Source organism: Canis lupus, chromosome 19 (genome assembly GCF_048164855.1).
Source record: "Canis lupus baileyi chromosome 19, mCanLup2.hap1, whole genome shotgun sequence".
Classification (NCBI taxonomy): domain Eukaryota; kingdom Metazoa; phylum Chordata; class Mammalia; order Carnivora; family Canidae; genus Canis; species Canis lupus.
Genome location: NC_132856.1, coordinates 33,871,556 through 33,892,976, shown reverse-complemented (window position 1 = coordinate 33,892,976; position 21,421 = coordinate 33,871,556). Strand labels below are relative to the sequence as shown.

Genomic DNA, 21,421 nt, shown 5'->3' with positions numbered 1-21,421 from the left:
ATTTAACCGGAAAACAAAAGAAAAGCAGCTCATGTCTCTTTATCACTCAAAGCTATCTCTTTTATTCTAAACTCCAAATTAATGAGGCAGCACTGAGAAAATTCAGGCAGCTTGGAAGGCACTTCATTTTCAGGGTTTGGTGCAGCAAAGTGAAAAATTATCCAAGTTCTTTGAAGTCTAAAATACATGAGCCGCTCTGGTTTTACTGGGCTGCAGGATGGGTTTGCCAGGTGGCTGGTTTGGGGGGACCCTCTCCCATCTCAGAGTGTTTCCTGAGCCAGAGACTTTACACCAACTATTTTGTCCCCACAACACTGAGGTAGGTCCTACTAATTTCTCATTTGACAGATGAGGAGGATGAATAAGTGGCAGAGGATGTATCTGAAGCGAGCGTTGGCAGTTTCTAATATATGTGCTGCCGAAGCGAGCACCGTTTTGGCAGTTTCTAAAACCCAAACTCTTTTTTTTTTTTTTAACTCAACCTCTTTTAAGAAAAAAAAAGTGCCACTGTCTGTGGGGTCTGTGCTGATTTCCCCTACCTCTCCCCCAATCTGGAACAAGTCCTGTCTCCTCCGATGAGGGAAGGAAGGGAAGCAGAGCCGCAGGACCGCAGAACACGACTATAGCCAAGGGCTGAAGTTGCAGGAAAGTGGAATTTTGAGAAAAGACCCAAGAGAGAAGGTCCCAGCTGACTTGGGCTCATGCTTGCCTGCTCGGGGCAGCGCTCTGCCCCCAACCCAGGCCCAGTCAGCACATGCATCTATGAACTGCTGCATTCCTTAGACATGTGGTGAGTGCCAAGCACTGGAATACAATGGTGAGCCAACAGACAGGGCTCCATCCTCATGGGGCTTCCATGCACTTTTGGCAGCTCCAGCTCCTCTCCCTCACACACCCCTGACTCATGCCACGCAACAGTATGGTGCGGTATGGGGAGCACCGTCTAGAGTCAGACCGCCTGCTCCACCACTGACAACTGGGATCTTGGGCAACTGGGATCTTGTGCCTCAGTCTCCACCTCTGTAAAATGGGCATGATCGTAGTAATAGCCACCTTGGGATTGTGCAGGGTTGCACGAGATGACATATGAAAAGCTTTTTTTAATTTTTTTTCATAGTGCCTGGCCCAAAGAAAGTACTTGATCAGTATTAGCTGTGTTGTGCCCAAGATTGCGAATCCAAGAAACCACCAAGGAGCCAACACCGATGCAAGTGCACGAGGGTTTATTAGCAAGCTCGAGCTTGGGTCCAAGTATACCTGACACAGCAGAGCAGAGACTTGGACCCCGAGGTGGGTTCCAGCTGGGTTTTTATGGGCTGGTCTAGGGGATTTCCAGAAGGGGTGGAGGAATTTCTTAAGCTCTGTTTTCATTCTGATATGGGATTTTCTGTCCAGGGCATTAAGCTCTGCTCTCACTCTGATATGGGGCTCTCTGTCAAGGGTGTTCTGCGGTTTTTTTCCTGTAAAGTCCAGCTCTTAGTCACAGGGGCCTGAGATGGCTGTACTTGTGCTAACGCTAAACTTGAGGTGGCATGGCCTTGATTTTCTCAGCCTCCACAGCTGCTCTTATCATCATCATCATCATCATCATCATCATCATTCTATGCAAATACTATCTTTCACGAATACAGGGCCCTGTCTTCTTGTTCTCCGCTGTGCTCCCAGTACCTAGCACATAATAGGGGCTCAGCATGAATAAATGCATAAAGGAAACCTGGCTTACATTCGAATATATTGACCATCTGGATCTTATGTCAAGCCAGACAGATGACCTACTTTGTGCTGGGAGCCACAGGGGACATTAAGAGTGGTTGCGGTCCTTGGGACGCTTGACAGAAGATGCTCAGCAGAAGAGATGCTACATATAAAGCTGAATGAACGGATGGATGGACGGATGGACGGACGGATGGACGGATGGATGGACGGATGGACGGATGGCTATATGAAGGACCATGAAGCGAGCTCCTGGAGTCCCCAACCCCGCGCCCACATTTGCTCATGGAGCTATCCCTGGAGTGGACACCAGGGGGCACTGAGCTCGGCCAGTCTCAGCTCGCGATCGGGATTCACGCCCACGTTCTTAGGAGGACGCCGCGCGGTGACGTCATATCCGCGCCTACCCGTCACGCTTCCGGGAGGGGAGGCCCCCCCCTCCCCCCCCCCCCCCCAAAAAAAAACCCAGACAGGAGCCGAACGTAAACATCCCCGGAGTTTCTTGGGTCTGCGGCCTGGCGTCTGCGGAGGAGCTCCAAGCTTTGGCGGATTGTTGCAGCGAGTAGAAGTCAGGCGGCGCCAGGTTAGTCCGACCGACAAGCGGGGACGCCGAAGCCCATGGCGGGGCGGCTTTTGGTCGGGCGTGAGCTCAGTCGGCCACGCCGGTGAGGTGCGTCCGTGCGCGCCAGGGGCGCATGCGCAAGGTGAGCCTGACGGCGGGCGGCGGGCGGCGGGCGGCCAGCGGAGGCACCTGTCCGCCGCCCAGGAGGCCGCGCGGGTCGCTGGCGGGGTCGTGTCCGCGGGCACCTGCCCCACGGGGTCTCGGCAGCAGGAGGGGCTGCGACGGGTGTGCAGAGCGCATGCGCCCGGCGCCAGGTGGGCGACCGGTAGCCGACACAGGTTGAAAACCACTGAAGTGCCCAACAGTAGGGGACTGAGCTTTTTTTTTTTTAATGATGAATTTGGTCCCAAACTTCTATAATATTGAGTGTGTGCCGTGCGGCGCGCTTGTAGGTTCCTGGGAGGCCGCAGCGAGCGAGACCGATCCGCGTGTGCTGCAGGAGCGGACGGGCGGGGGCGGGGCGGGAGTCAGTGAGCCGCGTGCTTGTGCTACAAGCTGGTAAGTGCTGGGGGGAAGGGCTGGACCCGGCACGAGGGCCGCCGGACCACGCCGCGGGGAGGAGGCGGGGGGCCCTGTGCACCCCCCCCCCCCCAGAGTGATCCCAGCCAGCGGAGAGCCCGGGAGCAGCGCGGAGGCGGGAGCGGGCGCTCAGCTGTGCCGAGAGCCCTGCAGGGCCCGAGGGCCTCGGGGTTTACTCTGAGTTAGAAGGACCGTTGCAAAGTTTTTTTTTTTTTTTTTTTTTAATTCATGAGAGAGAGAGACGGGGGCAGAGACACAGGCAGAGGGAGAAGCAGGCTCCACGCAGGGAGCCCGACGTGGGACTCGACCCCGGGTCTCCAGGGTCACGCCCTGGGCTGCAGGCAGATGCTCAACCGCTGAGCCACCCGGGCTGCCCCCATTGCAAGGTTTTTGAGCAGAGGAACGGCCCGGGCTTGACTAGGTTGTAACTGGTTACCTCTGGCGGCTGTAGCGACTAGATGGGGGCGGAGGGAGGTTGGTGGGAGGAGGTGGAAGCAGGGACGCGTACCACCAATGGGTCACTTAACGGGCAGGGACGGTGACCGAAGCTGTGGCAGTGCTTTCGCGGCCGTGAGCCTTGGCAGGTTTGCCGGGCTGTGTGCAGAGCCCTCAGCCATCCTCTAACCCCAGGACAGCCTGCAGGCAGCGATACTGTCTCTGCGTCTGGGCCTCCGGAGGACGTGGAGGTGACTGCTCCGTAAACACGTGTTCCTTAAGCCTTTTTTTTTTTTTTTTTTTGTAAAATATACATAAGGAAAGATTTACCGTTTTAGGGACCCCTGGGTCGCTCAATGATTGAGCGTCTGCCTTTGGCTCAGGTCGTGACCCGGAGGTCGGGGGATCGAGTCCCGCATCGGGCTCCTCGCAGGGAGCCTGCTTCTCCCTCTGCCTGTCTCTCTGTCTCTGTGTCACGAATAGATACATAAAATCTTTATTTATTTATTTATTTATTTATTCATTCATTCATTCATTCATTCATTCATTCATTCATGATAGACACAGAGAGAGAGAGAGAGAGAGAGAGAGAGAGGGGCAGAGACACAGGCAGAGGAGAAGCAGGCTCCACGCCAGGAGCCGGCCGCGGGAATCGTTCCCGGGACTCCAGGATCAGGTCCTGGGCCAAAGGCAAGCGCTACACCGCTGAGCCACCTAGGGATCCCTAAATAAAATCTTTGAAAAAAAGACTATTTTTTTTAAGTGTACAGTTCTTTGGCATTAAGTACCTTAACGCTGCTGGGCGACCATTGTGACCGTTCATTTCCAGAATACACCACAAGTCTTGATTGTTACTGGCATCCTGAGCCCCAGGCCCAATCTCAGTCTCTTACCTCAGGCAGCCAACTCCACCAAGGCTGACCGTAAATCTTAAAAAAAAACAAACAAAACAAACAAACAAAAAAAAAACCACCTATCCTGTGCCAGACAATGGATGAAGTGATGGAGCGTCCTGTTCTCCCCACCCTTCTAGTCAGGAAGGGCTCTAATGATTGGAAAAGAATCATCAGGTGCTTATTTCTGCAGTCTTGAGACCAAAGATACCCTTGAACATATAGGCTTAGTACTTCTCACCATTCAGTAGGTGTCACTGAATGCCTACTCTCTGCCAGATACAGTAACTGTTCGTGGTGTGGTTTTGTTTTTGTTTTTGTTTTTGTTTTTTTTTTTACTGTTCATGTTTTTAAGTGGATGCTTGGATGTAGCTCCTTGACCGTGACTTTTTTTTTAGATATTTTTTATATATTCATGAGCAACATAGAGAGAGGGGCAGAGGGAGAAGCAGGCTCCATGCAGGGAGCCTGACGTGGGACTCGACCCCGGGACTCAAGGATCGTGCCCTGGGCCGACGGCAGCGCTAAACCACTGGGCCACCAGGGCTGCCCGACTCTGACTTTTCATTTTCTCTGAGGATATATATCATCTAGGAGTGGTTGGAACTGGGCCTGATGCAGAGGTTTTGTAAATGCTGGTTTACAGCTCTGTGACTTTGGCTAAGTACCTTTCCCTGGTTGGACCTCAATTTCCTGGTTGCTTTAGTGAGGAACCAGATATAGAACAAATAGACAATATTAAGAGATTGCATAACAAGGGAATCTGACTTAGAACAAGGAGTCAAAAAGAAGGCTTTCTTGAGCAGGTGAAATTCTTAGAAGAGGTGCACTATAAGCTAAAATTCAAAGGATGAGTAGGGTCTCTCCAGAGAGAGAGTGAGGTAGGAGTGGAGCCAATGACGGGGATTCTCCACAGGGGGATCAGCATATTCTGAATTCTTGAAAGATCTAGCTCTACTAGAAATGACATTGAAGGCACCTGGGTGGCTCAGTCCATTAAGTGTCCACCTTGTGCTCAGGTCATGATCCTAGGGTCCTGGGATTGAGCCCCACATCAGGCTCCCTGCTCCGTGGAGGAGCCTGCTTCTCCCTCCCCCTCTGCCCCTGCTTGTGTTCTCTGTCTCTCATGAATAAATAAGATCTGGGAAAGAAAAAAAAAAAAAGGAAATGGCAATGAGCACCCATTCTAGGAATTCCTCTTCTCAAACCCCTTGCTCAGTCTTTTGGGGGGGCTACCAAACAGCTCTATGTAGACCTGGCCTTCAGACAGAGAACAGGCATGAGATGGCATACCTGAACTACCACCTCTCATTCACTTGTTCATGGTCTGTGTTGACAGAATAAATAAGATCCTGGATTTTATAACTAAGCTTTTTTTTTTTTTTTTTTTTTTTTCTGTTTTTTTGTATTAGGAGGCATCATAGCAGAGTGATTTTGAGGGGGCTTAGGAGTGGCTAGAATCTGTGTGCTCTTGGGCAAGTATTCCTTTGCCATGCCTCACTGCCTTCAAAAAGGAGGCGGGGAGTGGGAATATAGCCTTTACTTCATGGGATCGTTTTGAAGACTTAAGACCCTTTAAGGTATGTGAAGTGTTTATTAGCAAAGAGCCGGGTACTTAGGAAAAATGTTCATTGGGATTGTGTTATTAGAATTTAAGAGTACAACAGTCGGCATATATAAAATTTAGAAACTTTCATTGTGTCTGTATGGGTAAATTTGATTTGACCAGGGGGATCCCTGGGTGGCTTAGCAGTTGAGCATCTGCCTTTGACCCAGGGAGTGATCTCAGGGTCTGGGATCAAGTCCCACATCAGGCTCCTGCAGAGAGCCTGCTTCTCCCTATGTCTCTGCCTCTCTCTCTCTCTCTCTCTCTCTCTGTCTCTCATGAATGGATAAATAAAATCTTTTAAAAAAAATTGATTTGACCAGAATTAGATGATTTACTATACTAGAAGTTCTTTTAAAAACCAAATGGGGAGGGATCCCTGGGTGGTGCAGCGGTTTAGCGCCTGCCTTTGGCCCAGGGCGCGATCCTGGAGACCGGGGATCGAATCCCACGTCGGGCTTCTGGTGCATGGAGCCTGCTTCTCCCTCTGCCTGTGTCTCTGCCTCTCTCTCTCTCTCTCTCTCTCTCTCTCTGTGACTATCATAAATAAATAAAAATTAAAAAAAATACTAAAAAACAAACAAAAAACCAAATGGGGAAAAAATAAATAAAAATAAAAAAATAAAAACCAAATGGGTCAAGGGACACCTGGGTGGCTCGGCAGTTGAGCATCTGCCTTTGGCTCAGGGTGTGATCCAGGGATGGAGTCCCACATCAGGCTCCCTGCAGTGAGCCTGCTTCTCCCTCTGCCTATGTCTCTGCATCTCTTTCTGTGAATGAATATATAAGTAAAAATTTTAAAAAAACAACAACAACCAAATGAGTAAAAAAAAATAAAAACAAACAAGGGGCAACTGACTGATTCAGTCCAAGGAACATGTGACTCTTAATGTCAGAGTCATGAGTTCGAGCCCCATGTTGGGTGCAGAGATTACTTAAATAAATCAACTTAAAAGAAAAAAATCAATTGGGTTGTGTTTCCTGGCTGGCTCAGTTGGTAGAGCATGCAGCATTTGATCTCAGGGTTGTGAGTTGAAGCTGCACACTGGGTGTAGAGCTTACTTTTAAAAAATTCCAAATGGGTCAATTTCTCATTTAAAAAATCAGTAAAAGGGATCCCTGGGTGGCGCAGCAGTTTGGCGCCTGCTTTTGGCCCAGGGTGCGATCCTGGAGACCCAGGATCGAATCCCACGTCGGGCTCCCGGTGCATGGAGCCTGCTTCTCCCTCTGCCTGTGTCTCTGCCTCTCTCTCTCTCTCTCTCTCTGTGTGACTATCATAAATAAAAAATAAATAAATAAATAAAAAATAAAAAATCAGTAAAAAATAGGCTGTACTTTGCTAATTTCTAGCTCTCTTGACAATTTCTAGATGTGGTCAGCTTTGGACAAGATGCCAGCTCCAGCCACCACATATGAAAGAATAGTTTACAGAAATCCCTCTGAGCACCACTATATGAAAGTCTGCCTGTAAGTTCAGTCTCCTGAATTCTATTTTCGATTACTTTTTATGAATCTGAATAGTATGAAATTTAATAAATTTTTTTTTCTTTTTAATGTTTTTACAGAGAATTTCAAGATCATGGGGTTGGATTGAATGTTGCACAGTTCAAACAGCTGCTTATTTCAGCCTTAAAGGACCTGTTTGGGGAGGTATGAACCATTGATAGATTGACCACTCCTAAGATCTTTCTAAGAAATACTAAAACAGGGGTGCCTGGGTGGTTCAGTTGGTTGGATGTCTGCTTCAGCTCAGGTTGTTATCCCAGGGTCCTGGGATTCAGCCCCAAGTTGGGCTCCCTGCTCAGTGGAGAACCTTCTTCTCCCTCTGCCTGTCATTCCCCCTGCTGGGCTATCTTTCAAATAAATAAAATCTTAAAAAAAAAAAAAAAGGAAGTACTAAAACAATGCTTTTCCAAGTAATTTTTTTTTTTTTTAATTTTTATTTATTTATGATAGTCACACAGAGAGAGAGAGAGAGGCAGAGACACAGGCAGAGAGAGAAGCAGGCTCCATGCACCAGGAGCCTGACGTGGGATTCGATCCCGGGTCTCCAGGATCGCGCCCTGGGCCAAAGGCAGGCGCCAAACCGCTGCGCCACCCAGGGATCCCTAAGTAATTGTTTTAAAACCATATTTGAAATTGCCAAAGCAGACTTTCAGAAATAATGAATTCTGAGTAGATTTGTTCTGATATGCCTTCTATTTGACCAGGAACTTGTTACACAGATGTTTTAGTGTAGTTCTACTCACGGTATGGTCCAGACTAGCAACCTGCAGGCAGTTCTTTGGTCTGGTTTTGTTTTTAAGATTTTATTTATTTATTTAGGGAGAGAGAGTGTATGAGAAGGGGGTGGGTAGCAGGGGCAGGGGGAGAAGGGGAGAGAGAACCCCAAGCAGACCCCATGCTGAGTGTGGAGCCCAGTGTGGGGCTTGATCTCATGACTGCAAGATCACGGCTATAAATTAAGAGTCGGGCACTTAACTGACTGAACTACCCTGGCCCCCTATGCAAACAGTTTGTTGTCTATTGTGAAGATTTGTGACTCACACCAGAATCAGCACACCACTTCCTTTGCTTAGAAATTCTCCTTATGCAAAAATCGAGCTGAATTATCAGAAGAGCATGCAGCTGTTGATCTCAGGGTTGTGAGTTTGAGCCCCACATCGATGTACTAAAAAAAAAATGTAAATAACTTAAAAAAAAAATTAAGCTGGGCAGCCGAGTGGCTCAGCGGTTTAGCGCTGCCTTCAGCCTAGGGTGTGATCCTGGAGACCTGGGATTGAGTCCCACGTGAGGCGCTGCATGGACTTGCTTCTCCCTCTGTCTGTGTCTCTGCCTCTCTCTCTTTCTCTCTGTCTCATGAATAAATAAATAAAATCTTAAAAAAAAAAACTAAGCTGAACTAAATATGCTTAGTGATATTGTCGATTTACATTGTGATACAGCCTCTTATTTTGTCGCAGATCAGCACATTGAGGAGTCCTGTTTTAGCATTTACTTGAAAATAAGTAGAATTTTAGGAGGGAACAAAGAGATGATTCAGGAAATTATTTCCTGACTGATACGTTTTATCAAATCAGGAAATTATTTCCTGATTCGTATGTTTTATCAAATCAAAATCTGGTAAGCATCGCATTAAACACATACTCCACAACAGGCTCAGTTAAGAGAATGAAAATCCAGATTACAAATGGGAAAACTGGTTGCAAACTACGTATCTAAAATATAAAAAGAATGCTCAGAACTCAATTGTAAAAAAAAAACAAAACATTCCAGTTAGAAAATGAGTAAAAGGCACAAATAGACATTTCACTAAAAGGATGTTCTGTTGGCAAAGAAGCATGTGAATGAAAAGATATTCAACATTATTGGCCATTAGGGAAATGCACATTAAAAACACAGTGAGGTTCAGACAACAATCACAACAATAGCAAAACACAATGAGATGGCTCCTGGCTGGCTGGTTGGTGTATCATGTGACTCTTGGTCCCTTGATCTCTTGGGTTGTGAGTTTGAGCCCCACGTTGGATGTCAAAATTACTTAAAAATAAAATCTTTAAAAAACGAGTAAATAAAAAATAAAAACACAGTGAACTAGCACTACACACCTAGCAGGACAACTGAAATTAAAAAATAATAATGAGGGATCCCTGGGTGGTGCAGCGGTTTGGCGCCTGCCTTTGGCCCAGGGCGCGATCCTGGAGACCCGGGATCGAGTCCCACGTCGGGTTCCCTGCGTGGAGCCTGCTTCTCCCTCTGCCTATGTCTCTGCCTCTCTCTCTCTCTCTCTCTCTCTCTCTCTCTCTGTGACTATCATAAATAAATAAAATTTAAAAAAAATAAAAATAAAAAATAATAATAATGAGGGATCCCTGGGTGGCACAGCGGTTTGGTGCCTGCCTTTGGCCCAGGGCGCGATCCTGGAGATCCGGGATCGAATCCCACGTCGGGCTCCCGGTGCATGGAGCCTGCTTCTCCCTCTGCCTGTGTCTCTGCCTCTCTCTCTCTCTCTCTCTGTGTGTGACTATCATAAATAAAAAAATTAAAATTAAAATTAAAAAAAAAATGATAACACTAAATGCTGGCAAGGATGCAAAGAAACTGGATCACTAGTGGAATGTTAAATGGCACAGCCACTTTGTTTTTTTTTTTTTTTTTTTTTTTTTAAATTTTTTATTTATTTTTTTTTTATTTTTTTTTTTTAATTTTTTTTTTATTTATTTATGATAGTCACACAGAGAGAGAGAGAGAGGCAGAGACACAGGCAGAGGGAGAAGCCGGCTCCATGCACCGGGAGCCCGACGTGGGATTCGATCCCGGGTCTCCAGGATCACGCCCTGGGCCAAAGGCAGGCGCCAAACCGCTGCGCCACCCAGGGATCCCGGCACAGCCACTTTGGAACACCATTTGACAGTTTCTAAAAACAACTAGACATGCATCTACTGTTACTACCCAGCAGTTACCCACCTGGGCATTTCTCCCAAAGAAGTGGAAACTTAGGTTCAACAAAACTTGTGTATGAGTGTTCATTTGTTCAGCTTTATTTGTTGTTTTGTTTTAAAGATTTATTTATTTATTCATGATACACCTAGAGAGAGAGAGGCAGAGGCACAGGAGGAGAGAGAAGCAGACTCCATGCCAGGAGCCCGATGCGGGACATGATCCTGGAGTCCCGGGACTCCAGGATCGCACCCTGGGCCAAAGGCAGGTGCTAAACCGCTGAGCCACCCAGGGATCCCCTAGCAGCTTTATTTGTAAGAGCCCAAAAGAAATAATATGTCCTACAGTGAGTAAATAAAGAACATTCATGAACTATTCATACAATAGAATATACTCAATAATAAAAAGGAACAAACTATAGATACAGATAATAACAATCTCTGGAGAATTATGCTAAGTGAAAAAGTTAGTCCCCAAAGGTAACATTCTGAAGGATACCATTTGTGTAGTGCACCTGAAATAACATAATTCTATAATCTGGAGAAAGATCCGTGGTTAGAGATTGGGGAGGAGTGGGTGTGACTATAAACACACAGAAGGAGAGAGCCGTGTGGTGATGGTATAATTCTTTATCTTGATAGTGGTGGTGGTTGCATGAAACTCCCTATGTGGTAGAATTGCATAGAACTACGCGTGCACACACACAAATGCACCAACAAATATTGAGTGCATGTATAACTGGTAAAATCTGAATGAACTCTGGTTTATCAATTTTAGGTTTTGGGTTTGATATTATATTACTAGGGGAGGCTTCATGAAGGGTGCGTAGAACCTTCGCATAAATTTCTTTGCAACCTCCTGAGACTCTGATTTTTTAAAATAGAAAGTTTAAGAAAATAGCATGTACCTTCTCTGTGTCAGGTATAAAACTTGCTTCCTGAGGATGTGGCTGTAAACAGGCAGGGGCTCTGCCTCATAGATGAATGGTCTTGATTATTTTAGTAGAATACTATGTTGAGGGGCAGCCTGGGTGGCTCAGCGGTTTAGCACCGCCTTCAGTCCAGGTCATGATCCTGGAGACCCAGGATCGAGTCCCATGTCAGGCTTCCTGCATGAAGCCTGCTTCTCCATCTGCCTGTGTCTCTGCCTCTCTCTCTCTCTCTCTGTGTGTGTCTCATGAATAAATAAATAAAATCTAAAAAAAAAAAAATACCATGTTGAGGACACCTGGATGGCTCAGTCAAGTGTCTGCCTTCAGCTCAGGTCGTGATCTCAAGGTCCTGGGATCAAGTCCCACATTGGGTTCCCTGCTCTGTGGGGAGCCTGCATCTCCCTCTGCCAATCTCTGTCTCTCATAAATAAATAAAATCTTTAAGAAATTTTGTTGAACAATTAATGGCAAGAATGATGAGTATTGGGCAGCCCCGGTGGCGCAGCGGTTTAGCGCCGCCTACAGCCTGGGGTGTGATCCTGGAGTCCCGGGATCAAGTCCCACATCAGGCTCCCTGCATGGAGCCTGCTTCTCCCTCTGCCTGTGTCTCTGCCTCTCTCTCTCTGTGTCTCTCATGAATAAATAAATAAAATCTTTAAAAAAAAAAAAAAAAAAAAAAGAATGATGAGTATTATAAGAGAGGAAGTATATGGTTCCTGTATGTGAAGGAGCATAGCAAACAATTGAGCTTAATCTTGGGGATCAGGAATGGAACTTTCTACTTTTTAACCCTGAGATCAAAAAGTCTCATGCTCTACAACTGAGCCAGCCAGGTGCCCCCAGGGATGGGACAACTTAAAAAATGACTTAATGGTGAAGAGTCATTAACAATATGAAGAGCTACAGGAAGAACATTCCAGACGGGGAATTGTAAATAAGCAGGCTCAGGACTATAGCACCACTAATAAAATATTGCCTTTTTGGAGGAGAAAAGCAGTTCACAGAATTAGTTATTAGACTTTAAGAATAGTGCTGATAGGCGCCGTGCTGGCTCAGTCAGTACAGCATGTGACTCTTGATCTCAGGATTGTGAGTTTGGGCCCCACACTGGGTCTAGAGATTATTTTTAAAAATAAAGAATAGTGATAATAATGGTCTGCTAATAGTATTATTCCATACTTAGGTTGCTGCAGCCTTACCTTTGGACGTCCTAACCTATGAAGAGAAGACCTTGTCAGCCATCTTGAGGATATGTAGCAGGTATGACAGACACAGGCACATTTGTAGTACAACAGGGCAGAGAGACAATGGAGAAATAAAGCAAAACTGCTCTTCTCTGAGTATGAGAAGAGTTTTGCTCTGAGCAGCTTTTGGAAATTTAAACTGGGAAGGATGAATATTTATCTAGCAGGAACTTAAACTATCCAGAGCAAAACTCTTTGCTTACAACTGTAGGGTTTCCCAATTGCTGGTCATGGGTGCAAACTTAAAAATGTGTATTTTATTTTATTTTATTTTATTTTATTTTATTTTATTTTATTTTATTATTTTATTATTTTTTTATTTATTTTTTTTTATTTTTTTTTTATTTTTTTATTTTATTTTATTTTAATTTTATTTATTTTATTTTATTTTATTTTATTATTTTATATTTTATTTTATTTTATTTTATTATTTTAAGATTTTATTTATTCATGAGAGACAGAAAGAGGCAGAGACAGGCAGAGGGAGAAGCAGGCTCCATAAAGTTTTCTCGGGGTACCTGGGTGGCTCAGTGGTTGAGTGTCTGTCTTCGGCTCAGGTCGTGATCTTAGGGTCCTGGGATCGAGTCCCACATTGGGCTCCCTGTGAGGAGCCTGCTTCTCCCTCCGCCTGTGTCTCTGCCTCTCTTTCTGTGTTTCTCATGAACAAATAAAATCTTTAAAAAAAATAAAGTTTTCTCATTTAGTGCTCACTTTGGCAGTACATATACTCAAGTTTCCTCATTTAGATTAGGTTTTCTGGACCTAATTTAACTATCTGGACTATCACAGAAATACCGGGGAGATGTCACAGACAAATCTTTATGCATTCTTGATCTCTCTACAGTGGTCTTGTCAAATTGTGGAGCTCTTTGACTCTATTGGGATCCTATAAAGGCAAGAAATGTGCTTTCAGAGTGATTCAGGTAAAGACTGTTCCTTCACATATTCCAAACAAGGCTGAGTAGGGATCAAACTGCTTTTTCTGGGATCCCTGGGTGGCTCAGTGGTTTGGCGCCTGCCTTTGGCCCAGGGCGCGATCCTGGAGACCCAGGATCGAATCCCACATCAGCCTGGAGCCTGATTCTGGAGCCTGCTTCTCCCTCTGCCTGTGTCTCTGCCTCTCTCTCTCTGTGACTATCATAAATAATAAATAAAAATTTAAAAAAACCCTGCTTTTTCTTAAGACTTATTTATTTGAGAGAGTTTGCAAGTGCATGTCGCGAGCAGGGGAGAGGGAGAGGGAAAGAATCTCAGGCAGACTCCTCTGAGCATGGAGCCCAAAGCAGGGCTCATGTCCCATTTTTGTGCTTGCAAAAATCTAGTATGGCTAACATCCAACTAGGGGCGGCGGGGAGGAATAAGGACTACGTTCTGGAAAAGTGAGAGAAAGCACTTAGATTTTAGATTGTATGGGACATGTTTGGGGGTGAAACTTGGAACTCTTGTGGAAAGGTCTTAACTTTTCATTTGTTGCTTAATGCCTAGTGCCTTAAATATTAGAACACTATGAACTTATTATGACCACTTGTGTATCTAAGGCTACCTCTAGGGATGCTCTTTAAAATGTCACTGCATCGGCTTTGCTTACCCTTTAAAACTAAGCATGTTTCTCTGCACCCTGTGTTTCAGTGCAGTTTTCTCCCCTTATTTCCCTAACTTTGTTCCTTCTCTTACAGGTTTCTCCATTTCTCCTCGCCTTATCTGGTAATAGTAGGGAACTAGTATTGGATTGAGAAGTCTTCAATTTCAAAAATACACCGCCACTCTCAAAAGTGCTTTTTGGTGACAATATGATGTTTGAAGACTGAAGCAGTCTAAAGCTCCAACTGCTGAAATTTGATGGTGCTGAAGATGTTCCCAGTAATTTCCCGCCATCGTCTGTGGTGGGGTGGGCTTCAGAGGAGCATCTGCCCGAGCCAGCCAGTGCTGAGCAGGCAATGTATCGAGCAGATGCACGTCCGAGTGGGAGACCGCGCTGAACTCAGCAGGGCCTTCACGCAGAGGGACGTGGCTGCCTTCTCAGAATTAACGGGGGATGTCAATCCTTTGCATTTAAACGAAGATTTTGCAAAACACACCAAGTTTGGAAAGAGAATTGTACATGGAGTTTTGGTCAATGGACTTATTTCAGCACTCCTGGGAACTAAAATGCCAGGGCCAGGCTGTGTATTACTTTCACAGGAAATTAGCTTTCCAGCCCCTTTATATGTTGGAGAAGTTGTCTTAGCTTCTGCAGAGGTAAAAAAGCTGAAGAGGTTTGTTGCTGTTATTGCAGTGTCATGTTTTGTAACAGAAAGTAAGAAGACGGTTATGGAAGGCTGGGTTAAAGTTATGGTCCCAGAAACTCCCAAATCCTGAAACGTGGTCAAAGATGCATGTTCAAGTGCCAGTGGTAATGTTGGTGAAGAGCCTCTGGGGAAGTTAGGGATTGCTGCCTTTCACCAGGGGATGCCTTGTAGACCTCAAAGCCCGGTTGGGGGTGGGGGTGGAAGCAAGGAGCTGGGTGTACAAAGGTTCACTGTCTGATTTGGCTTTATGCTTCACACAGACTTGAGTATATTCATCATCTGTCTAGGCTTTTATTTTTTATTTTTATTTTTTTTTAAAGATTTTATTTATTTATTCATAGAGACACAGCTAGAGAGAGGCAGAGACACAGGCAGAGGGAGAAGCAGGCATCATGCAGGGAGCCTGATGTGGGACTCGATCCCGGGTCTCCAGGATCACACCCTGGGCTGCAGGCGGCGCTAAACCGCTGCGCCACCAGGGCTGCCCTGTCTAGGTTTTTAAAATTGAAAAAAATACCAGGAAGGTTATTTAGCTGAAGGTTCTAATTTTCAGATTTCACGTCTAGTTAGATCTGCATTTTGATAATACAAACCTGCTTCTGGGCAGAATAAGTTCATCGCTGAATTTATAACTAGCAGTTAATTATTGAAAGCAACCACAGAAGCCAGGCCATCTTGAGCACCTACCTTTTACCAGGCAGTGTTCTTAGAGCCTGTTGTTCAGCAGTTTCTGGCTCAGAGTTTATTGTAATTTGTTACTGCTCACACCACAAAGGCACCTTGTTGCATCCTCAGTGGCATTTGCCTTTCACATGGTTTTCCATGGAGAAGGGCTATATGCACATTTGGACTCATTCATGTAAACTCAATCTCATGTATGAAACAGGGATAACAACACCTACCACACAGGATTGTTGGAGAGGCTAGGTATTAATAGCTAAGCACAAAGTCCAACCTATAAAGTAGTTAACTGCTGTCGACCGTTCTCCCCTGTGGATGAAGTTACAGTTTTTCCTGAGTTTAAAGCAAACTGGCTCACAATTAAACATAACAGACTAATTTTCATGATGTTGGTCATCTAAGCCTGAAATAGAGTTTGAGTGAGAAGTTTCTATTTTACTAATCCAGATTATTTTCTCTCTCCCTTGAAAACACTGGATTCTCCCCTTTACAAATAATACATATGTCAATTGTAAAGATATTTTAAATAAAAAGTATAAGGAACCCTGTAGAGGCCAAGTTCTTAAGAACCAAGAGGTATCGAAAAATCAATCCGTATCCACAAAAAAAGTTGGGTACTGAAGAGGAAATGCACTTAATGTGTTCATACTGAGTGGTCATCCCCAACATAGCCAACACAAGGTAATCTATAACAGAACATCTGCTCTCTGGCTTTACATGGTGGTTCTGATTACAGCTGGGTGCTTTTATCAGGAAGATAGATCAAGTGTCATTGGTGGGATCAGCCCCCATTTCCTGGGAAAAGGTTTTTCCTCCTGGTGGATCAGTAATTAGATTTATTTTTTTCAACAACAAAGAAATAAATTAAGCAGATTATTAGAAAAAAATCATCCTAGTCACTAGAGGGCAGTGATGTCTATAAATAGTATTTTTAAACTGTTTAACATTGTACCATACTCCAGTTGGTGATGGTGAGAAGAAAATACGAAAATCAATATGAGAAGCAAGAGTGCCATTCTCACAAGTTTCAGAATGGGCAGTTGTGCGGGCTCAGGTGCACCAGAAGACTTATTTATAGGGGGAAGGCTATGGAAGCTAAAATTTTGATACAATATTGAAAAACTGCAGACTCAAAGCCAAGACTGCCTTTTCCTGTAGAACTCCTCTGGAACTAGTAGCACTCTTGAAGTGTAGGTCCATAAATGTGATTATTAATACTAGTAGCTACCATTTTTTCACTGTCTGTGAGCCAATCTCCCCCCCCCCCCTTTTAAGATATTATTTTAGAGAGTGCGAGTAGGAGGAGGGGCAGAGGGAGAAGGAGAGAGAATCTAACAGACTCAGGACACTTGGGTGGCTCAGCGGTTGAGCACCTGCCTACGTCTCTGCCTCTCTCTGTGTGTGTCTCTCATGAATAAATAAAATCTTAAAAAAAAAAATCTAACAGACTCTGCACTGAGCATGGAGCCCATTGCAGGGCTCAATCTCGTGACCCTGAGATCATGACCTGAGCTGAAGCTGAAACCATAGTTGGACACTTAGCTGACTGAGCCATCCAGGTGCTCCATTTTCTTTTTTTATTTAAAATTTTATTTTTAGGGGATCCCTGGGTGGCTCAGCGGTTTAATGCCTGCCTTCGGCCCAGGGCGTGATCCTGGAGTCCTGGGATCTGGTCCCACATCGGGCTCCCTGCATGGAGCCTGCTTGTGTCTCTGCCTCTCTCTCTCTCTCTGTTGTGTCTCTCATGAATAAATAAAATCTTAAAAAAAAAAAATTTATTTTGAAGTAGTCTCTACACCAATGTGGAGCTTAAATTTAGAGCCCTGAGATTTGAGAGTCACATGCTCAACCAGCTGAGTCAGCCAGTTGGCCCAATGAGCCAGTTTTCTACATTAACTCTAATCCTTGAAAACTTTGTGAATTAAAGTTAATGTCCCATTTTATAGGCAAGGAAATAGACATGCTGTGTGTCTTGCCCAAGGCTGTACAACTAGTATGTGGTAGAGCTGGGATGTAAATGGGGACCCACCTGGCTCCAGAGCATTTCTTTTTTCCATCTCCATGTGGGTCTTATAATGTTCTCATTACTGAAGCACTGTCAGTTTCTGTAATAGTATCTTGTTATGTAGCATTACAGTATTCAGAACCATTCTATAAAATCCTTTTTTTTTTTTTTTTTAAGATTTTGCAAACTAGTTTTTATTTATTTTTAAAAGAGTTTATTTATTCATGAGAGACAGAGAGAGGCAGAAACACAGGCAGAAGGCGAAGCAGGCTTCCTGCAGGGGGAGCCTGATGCGGGGCTGGATCCCAGGACTCAGGGATCATGGCCTGAGCCAAAGGCAGATGTTCAACCACTGAGCCACCCACGCACCCCTATAAAAATTTTTTTTTAATTCTTTTTATATTCATATTCAGAATGTGCTAGATCTTACTCCCTGCTACAGTTGTAGCATTTTACTATATATTATTACTTCATGGCTTCCACCCATAACCATCACCTACCCTTTATCTCAGTTGACATTCAGTGATTATTTGTCTTTAGAGCAGAATTACTGAAAGGGTTATTCTAAAAAGTGAGAAGTTACGTGTAGGCCAAGTATGGTGGGGAAAGGTGGAATGTCAGATCTGGCTGGTCACTGACTTAGTGTAATTCAAAAGTAACTTCTCAATATCAGCATTTTCATTTTGTAAAGGGTCCCTGAGTGCCATGGTATTCTTTGATCTCCATAAATCAATAAAAAGAATACAAAATTAGACAAGAAAGGATGCTGCTCTATAAATGAGGACTTCTTATTTGTACTCAGAGATTCTCAAACCACTCATGCTTTAACAGCTGGCTAGAAGAGAAACTGGCTGGTTGTTGTGTTCATGTTGAGCCCTGTAGCAGATGCCAAAAAGAATGCAGTTCTTCTGTTGAAAGCATGGGTGACCCTCAAATTAGGAAATTGTGTCCAGGATAATTGAGAGGGGGCCTTGATTGTACTAGCTTATAGGTGGAAGTGAGTACAAAAGTACTAAAATAGGCCAAACTGTACTAGCACTTTCCACATAGGGGCATTGTAAGACTGCAATTTTTGTAATGTTTGATTGCTACAGAAAGATATACCCATCTTAAGCAATTTCAGCCTAATGTACTGGAAAATTGCTTAACAGATTTTTATATTCTATTAGAAACATTTCCATATTAGTGAGATGCCACTCATTTCTTTCTCTGAGCAGCAAATCTTGAGTAGCAGCAGGAAGAAAGCCTCACCACAGCCACCATTCATCTTGTGGACCTGACTTGCGTATTCATCTAGAAAAGGAAGAAATTGCTAAATGCAGGCTGGTACCCTCTTAGGTAACCACAGGTTTTCATTTGGTGCTGCATTATTAGTCATTTTTCTTTTATGTTCTTAGAGTGTGATTCAGAGACCAATTTACTCCCAAAGAAAATTGCTATTAAATTATAACTATTAAGTTTTTATACTAAAACATACTCTAGCAAGGGTTGACTGTCACTCTGAGCAGCTGTGCCACTCTGAATGCTTCATGTGTTGGCATAATTTATTAACTGGCTCTATCTGAGCAGAGTGAGAGTGCTGGGAAATTACTCTTGGGGTGCACTTCAGTATCTCCCAGGTCCCAGATGTTTCATTCTTTGTTCTTGGCTTGTCTTCATTTGGATTACAAACACAGCAGAGACAAGAATTCTCAAACTCTTCAGAGAAATTTTGGGTTGGGGTAAAATCAAGTACAACAAACCATTCAAGTTCAGAATCCTAAGAGAACCCAAGACTGATGTTGACACTACATGAATAGAACAGGATTAATAGGAGACCCCACAAACAGTCAATTTCTAGGCCACAATCAATTTCTAGGGTGGCTTTTAGCTGTATATGACCTTCTTATAAACACTGGACAAAATTCTTCTGTGATGCAATGGCAAATATCAAAGGGAAAGAAAAATGATCAAATGTGAATTTGATCAAATTTTGTTTTCTGTCCACATCATGAATATTTGAAGAAATAAAATAATTTTCCGTTGGGAGGCAATGTTGCTTAGGAAGCACTGAGTTTTTCACAAGCTTCTATGATTTGGTTTGTAGAGCAGTTGCCAGGTCTAGAAGCATCCTCACTAAAGCATTTTCATTATCTTCAATCTGGCCCAATGTCAAGTTGTTAAACAACCTGTGGGCCATTGAAACATTTGGCAACATATTAGGATATAAATTTTTTTTTTTCCTTGTTAGCCTGAGGAGTTGTGTATGTGGCAAAAAACAAAATAAGCATAACTCACTAGCTTCTGCTGGGTCTGAGGCTGGAAGCAGAGCTAATTTGATCTAGATCAGCTCTGGCCTGGGGAGGGTTTCCCCACACATACCGCATAAGCTACTTCAAAAGCTATCACAGGGTTTGGGGCCTGGTCTCCAGAGGATCTACGGATCCAGTTAAATCCAGGATCCTCAGGGGTTCGCTGACAAGGTACTGATTTGGGCAGATGAAAATGAAATTATAAGGTTCGCTGTGGTATTTATTCTGAGGGCCTTACTTCAGGCAAGAATCTCCAGAGAAAGGGACAGTCTAATTGAGAGTTAGTCTTTGGCTTCATTCCATCAAACATCTGATTTCTTGCTTTCAGTTTCCTTTCCCTGGTGAGGAAAACTTAGACAAGATTGTTATTTTACAAACTTTGCAACTTGATTGTATACTATTTTTTCATAATTATACAAGTAAAATATCTTCATTAGAGACATTTTGGAAAATACAGAAAAGCATACAAATGAAAGGCATCATGATCTCATTCCAAGAGACCCTCAATATTTTGATGTTTTCCCTTGTTCTATATAAACATGGGATCATATAAATGCACATATTGCTTTTTTCCCCACTCACTATTATATGAAGTGCATTTCCCAACATCATTAAATATCCTTTGATAATCTGATTTTGAATCACTGCAAAATATTCTTGTGATTGTCCATGATTTTGTCCAATTCCCTATTGTTGGAGGTTTATCCTTGTATGCCATTTATTTGCACTAATCTCTGATTATTTGCTTAGGATACCCTCCTAAAGGTGTAATTACTGGGTGAGAATATTTTCAAACCCCTTGATATGTATTATCAAATCCCAGCTCCTAGCACTAGGTAAGTACCTATTACACAATCAGTATTTTGTAAATTATTGTTGAATGAATAAATGCCTTTCAGAAATACCAGCACTATTTGAGAAGAGCCTTGTCTTGATCAGTCCACATCATGACAGGAATAATGATTAAAGTAGAATTTTGGTTTCTGTGATTCTGGCAATGAAATAATCCATTTGCTTTAAAAAAATAGAAGAAAGTTGAGGGGTGCCTAGGTGGTTCAGTTGGTTGAGCATCTGACTCTTGATATTGTTTTACTTTAAAGGATTTTATCCAACCATTCATGAGAGACATAGGCAAAGGGAGGCAGGCTTCCCTGGGGGAGTGAAGAGCTAGATGTGGGACTTGATCCCAGGACTCTGGGAAGACGACCTGAACCAAAGGTAGACACGCTGAACTACTGAGCCACCCAGACGCCCCCTGATTCTTGATTTTGGCTCAGGTTGTGATCTCAGAATTGTGGAATCAGGCTCTATGGCAGGCTCTGCACTGGGCATGGATCCTGCTTAAGATTCTCTCCTCCTCTCCCTCTGCTCCCACCTCCCCCCCGCAAAAAAAGAAAGTAAAAAATAAAAAAGAAGCAAAAAGTTGAATCATCTCTAAATGATATATGGTTGTGTTTTAATAGACTGCTGCTTTTATTTTATTTTATTTTTAAAAATGTTATTTGTTTACTCATGAGAGACAGAGAGAGGCAGACAGGCAGAGGGAGAAGCAGACTCCCTGTGGGGAGTGTGATGTGGGATTTGATCCCAGAACCCCGGGATCACACCCTGAGCCAAAGGCAGACATTCAAACACTGACCCACCTAGGTGTCTGTAGACTGCTGCTTTTAAACACTCAGAGACCAAAATGGAATGCAGGAAGAATTCTGGTTAGGACAGAATCATGAAGTTCCTTTTTCACATGTCAGTCTGC

At 44.0% G+C, this 21,421-nt stretch overlaps 2 protein-coding genes across 5 annotated transcripts; both read left to right on the top strand.

Moving 5' to 3' along the window:
- Positions 1–2,138: 2,138 nt before the first annotated feature.
- RPP14 (ribonuclease P/MRP subunit p14) lies at positions 2,139–15,915 on the top strand. Of its 4 annotated transcripts, XM_072785684.1 has the most exons (7): positions 2,434–2,589; positions 5,595–5,762; positions 7,158–7,255; positions 7,354–7,438; positions 12,343–12,419; positions 13,248–13,326; positions 14,080–15,915. In XM_072785684.1, exons 3-7 carry the CDS (start codon positions 7,158–7,160, stop codon positions 14,134–14,136), a joined length of 396 nt encoding a protein of 131 aa, XP_072641785.1. In that variant the 5' UTR covers positions 2,434–2,589; positions 5,595–5,762; the 3' UTR covers positions 14,137–15,915. The 4 variants fall into 4 exon arrangements, with proteins under 4 accessions (XP_072641784.1, XP_072641787.1, XP_072641785.1 ...); XM_072785683.1 differs by lacking the exons at positions 2,434–2,589; positions 5,595–5,762 and adding an exon at positions 2,139–2,296; XM_072785686.1 differs by lacking the exon at positions 5,595–5,762 and having other exon boundaries at positions 2,409–2,589.
- Positions 14,243–15,915, top strand: HTD2 (hydroxyacyl-thioester dehydratase type 2). The gene has a single exon (XM_072785682.1). The coding sequence runs from the start codon at positions 14,243–14,245 to the stop codon at positions 14,759–14,761; it is 519 nt and encodes a 172-aa protein (XP_072641783.1). The 3' UTR covers positions 14,762–15,915.
- Positions 15,916–21,421: the final 5,506 nt, after the last annotated feature.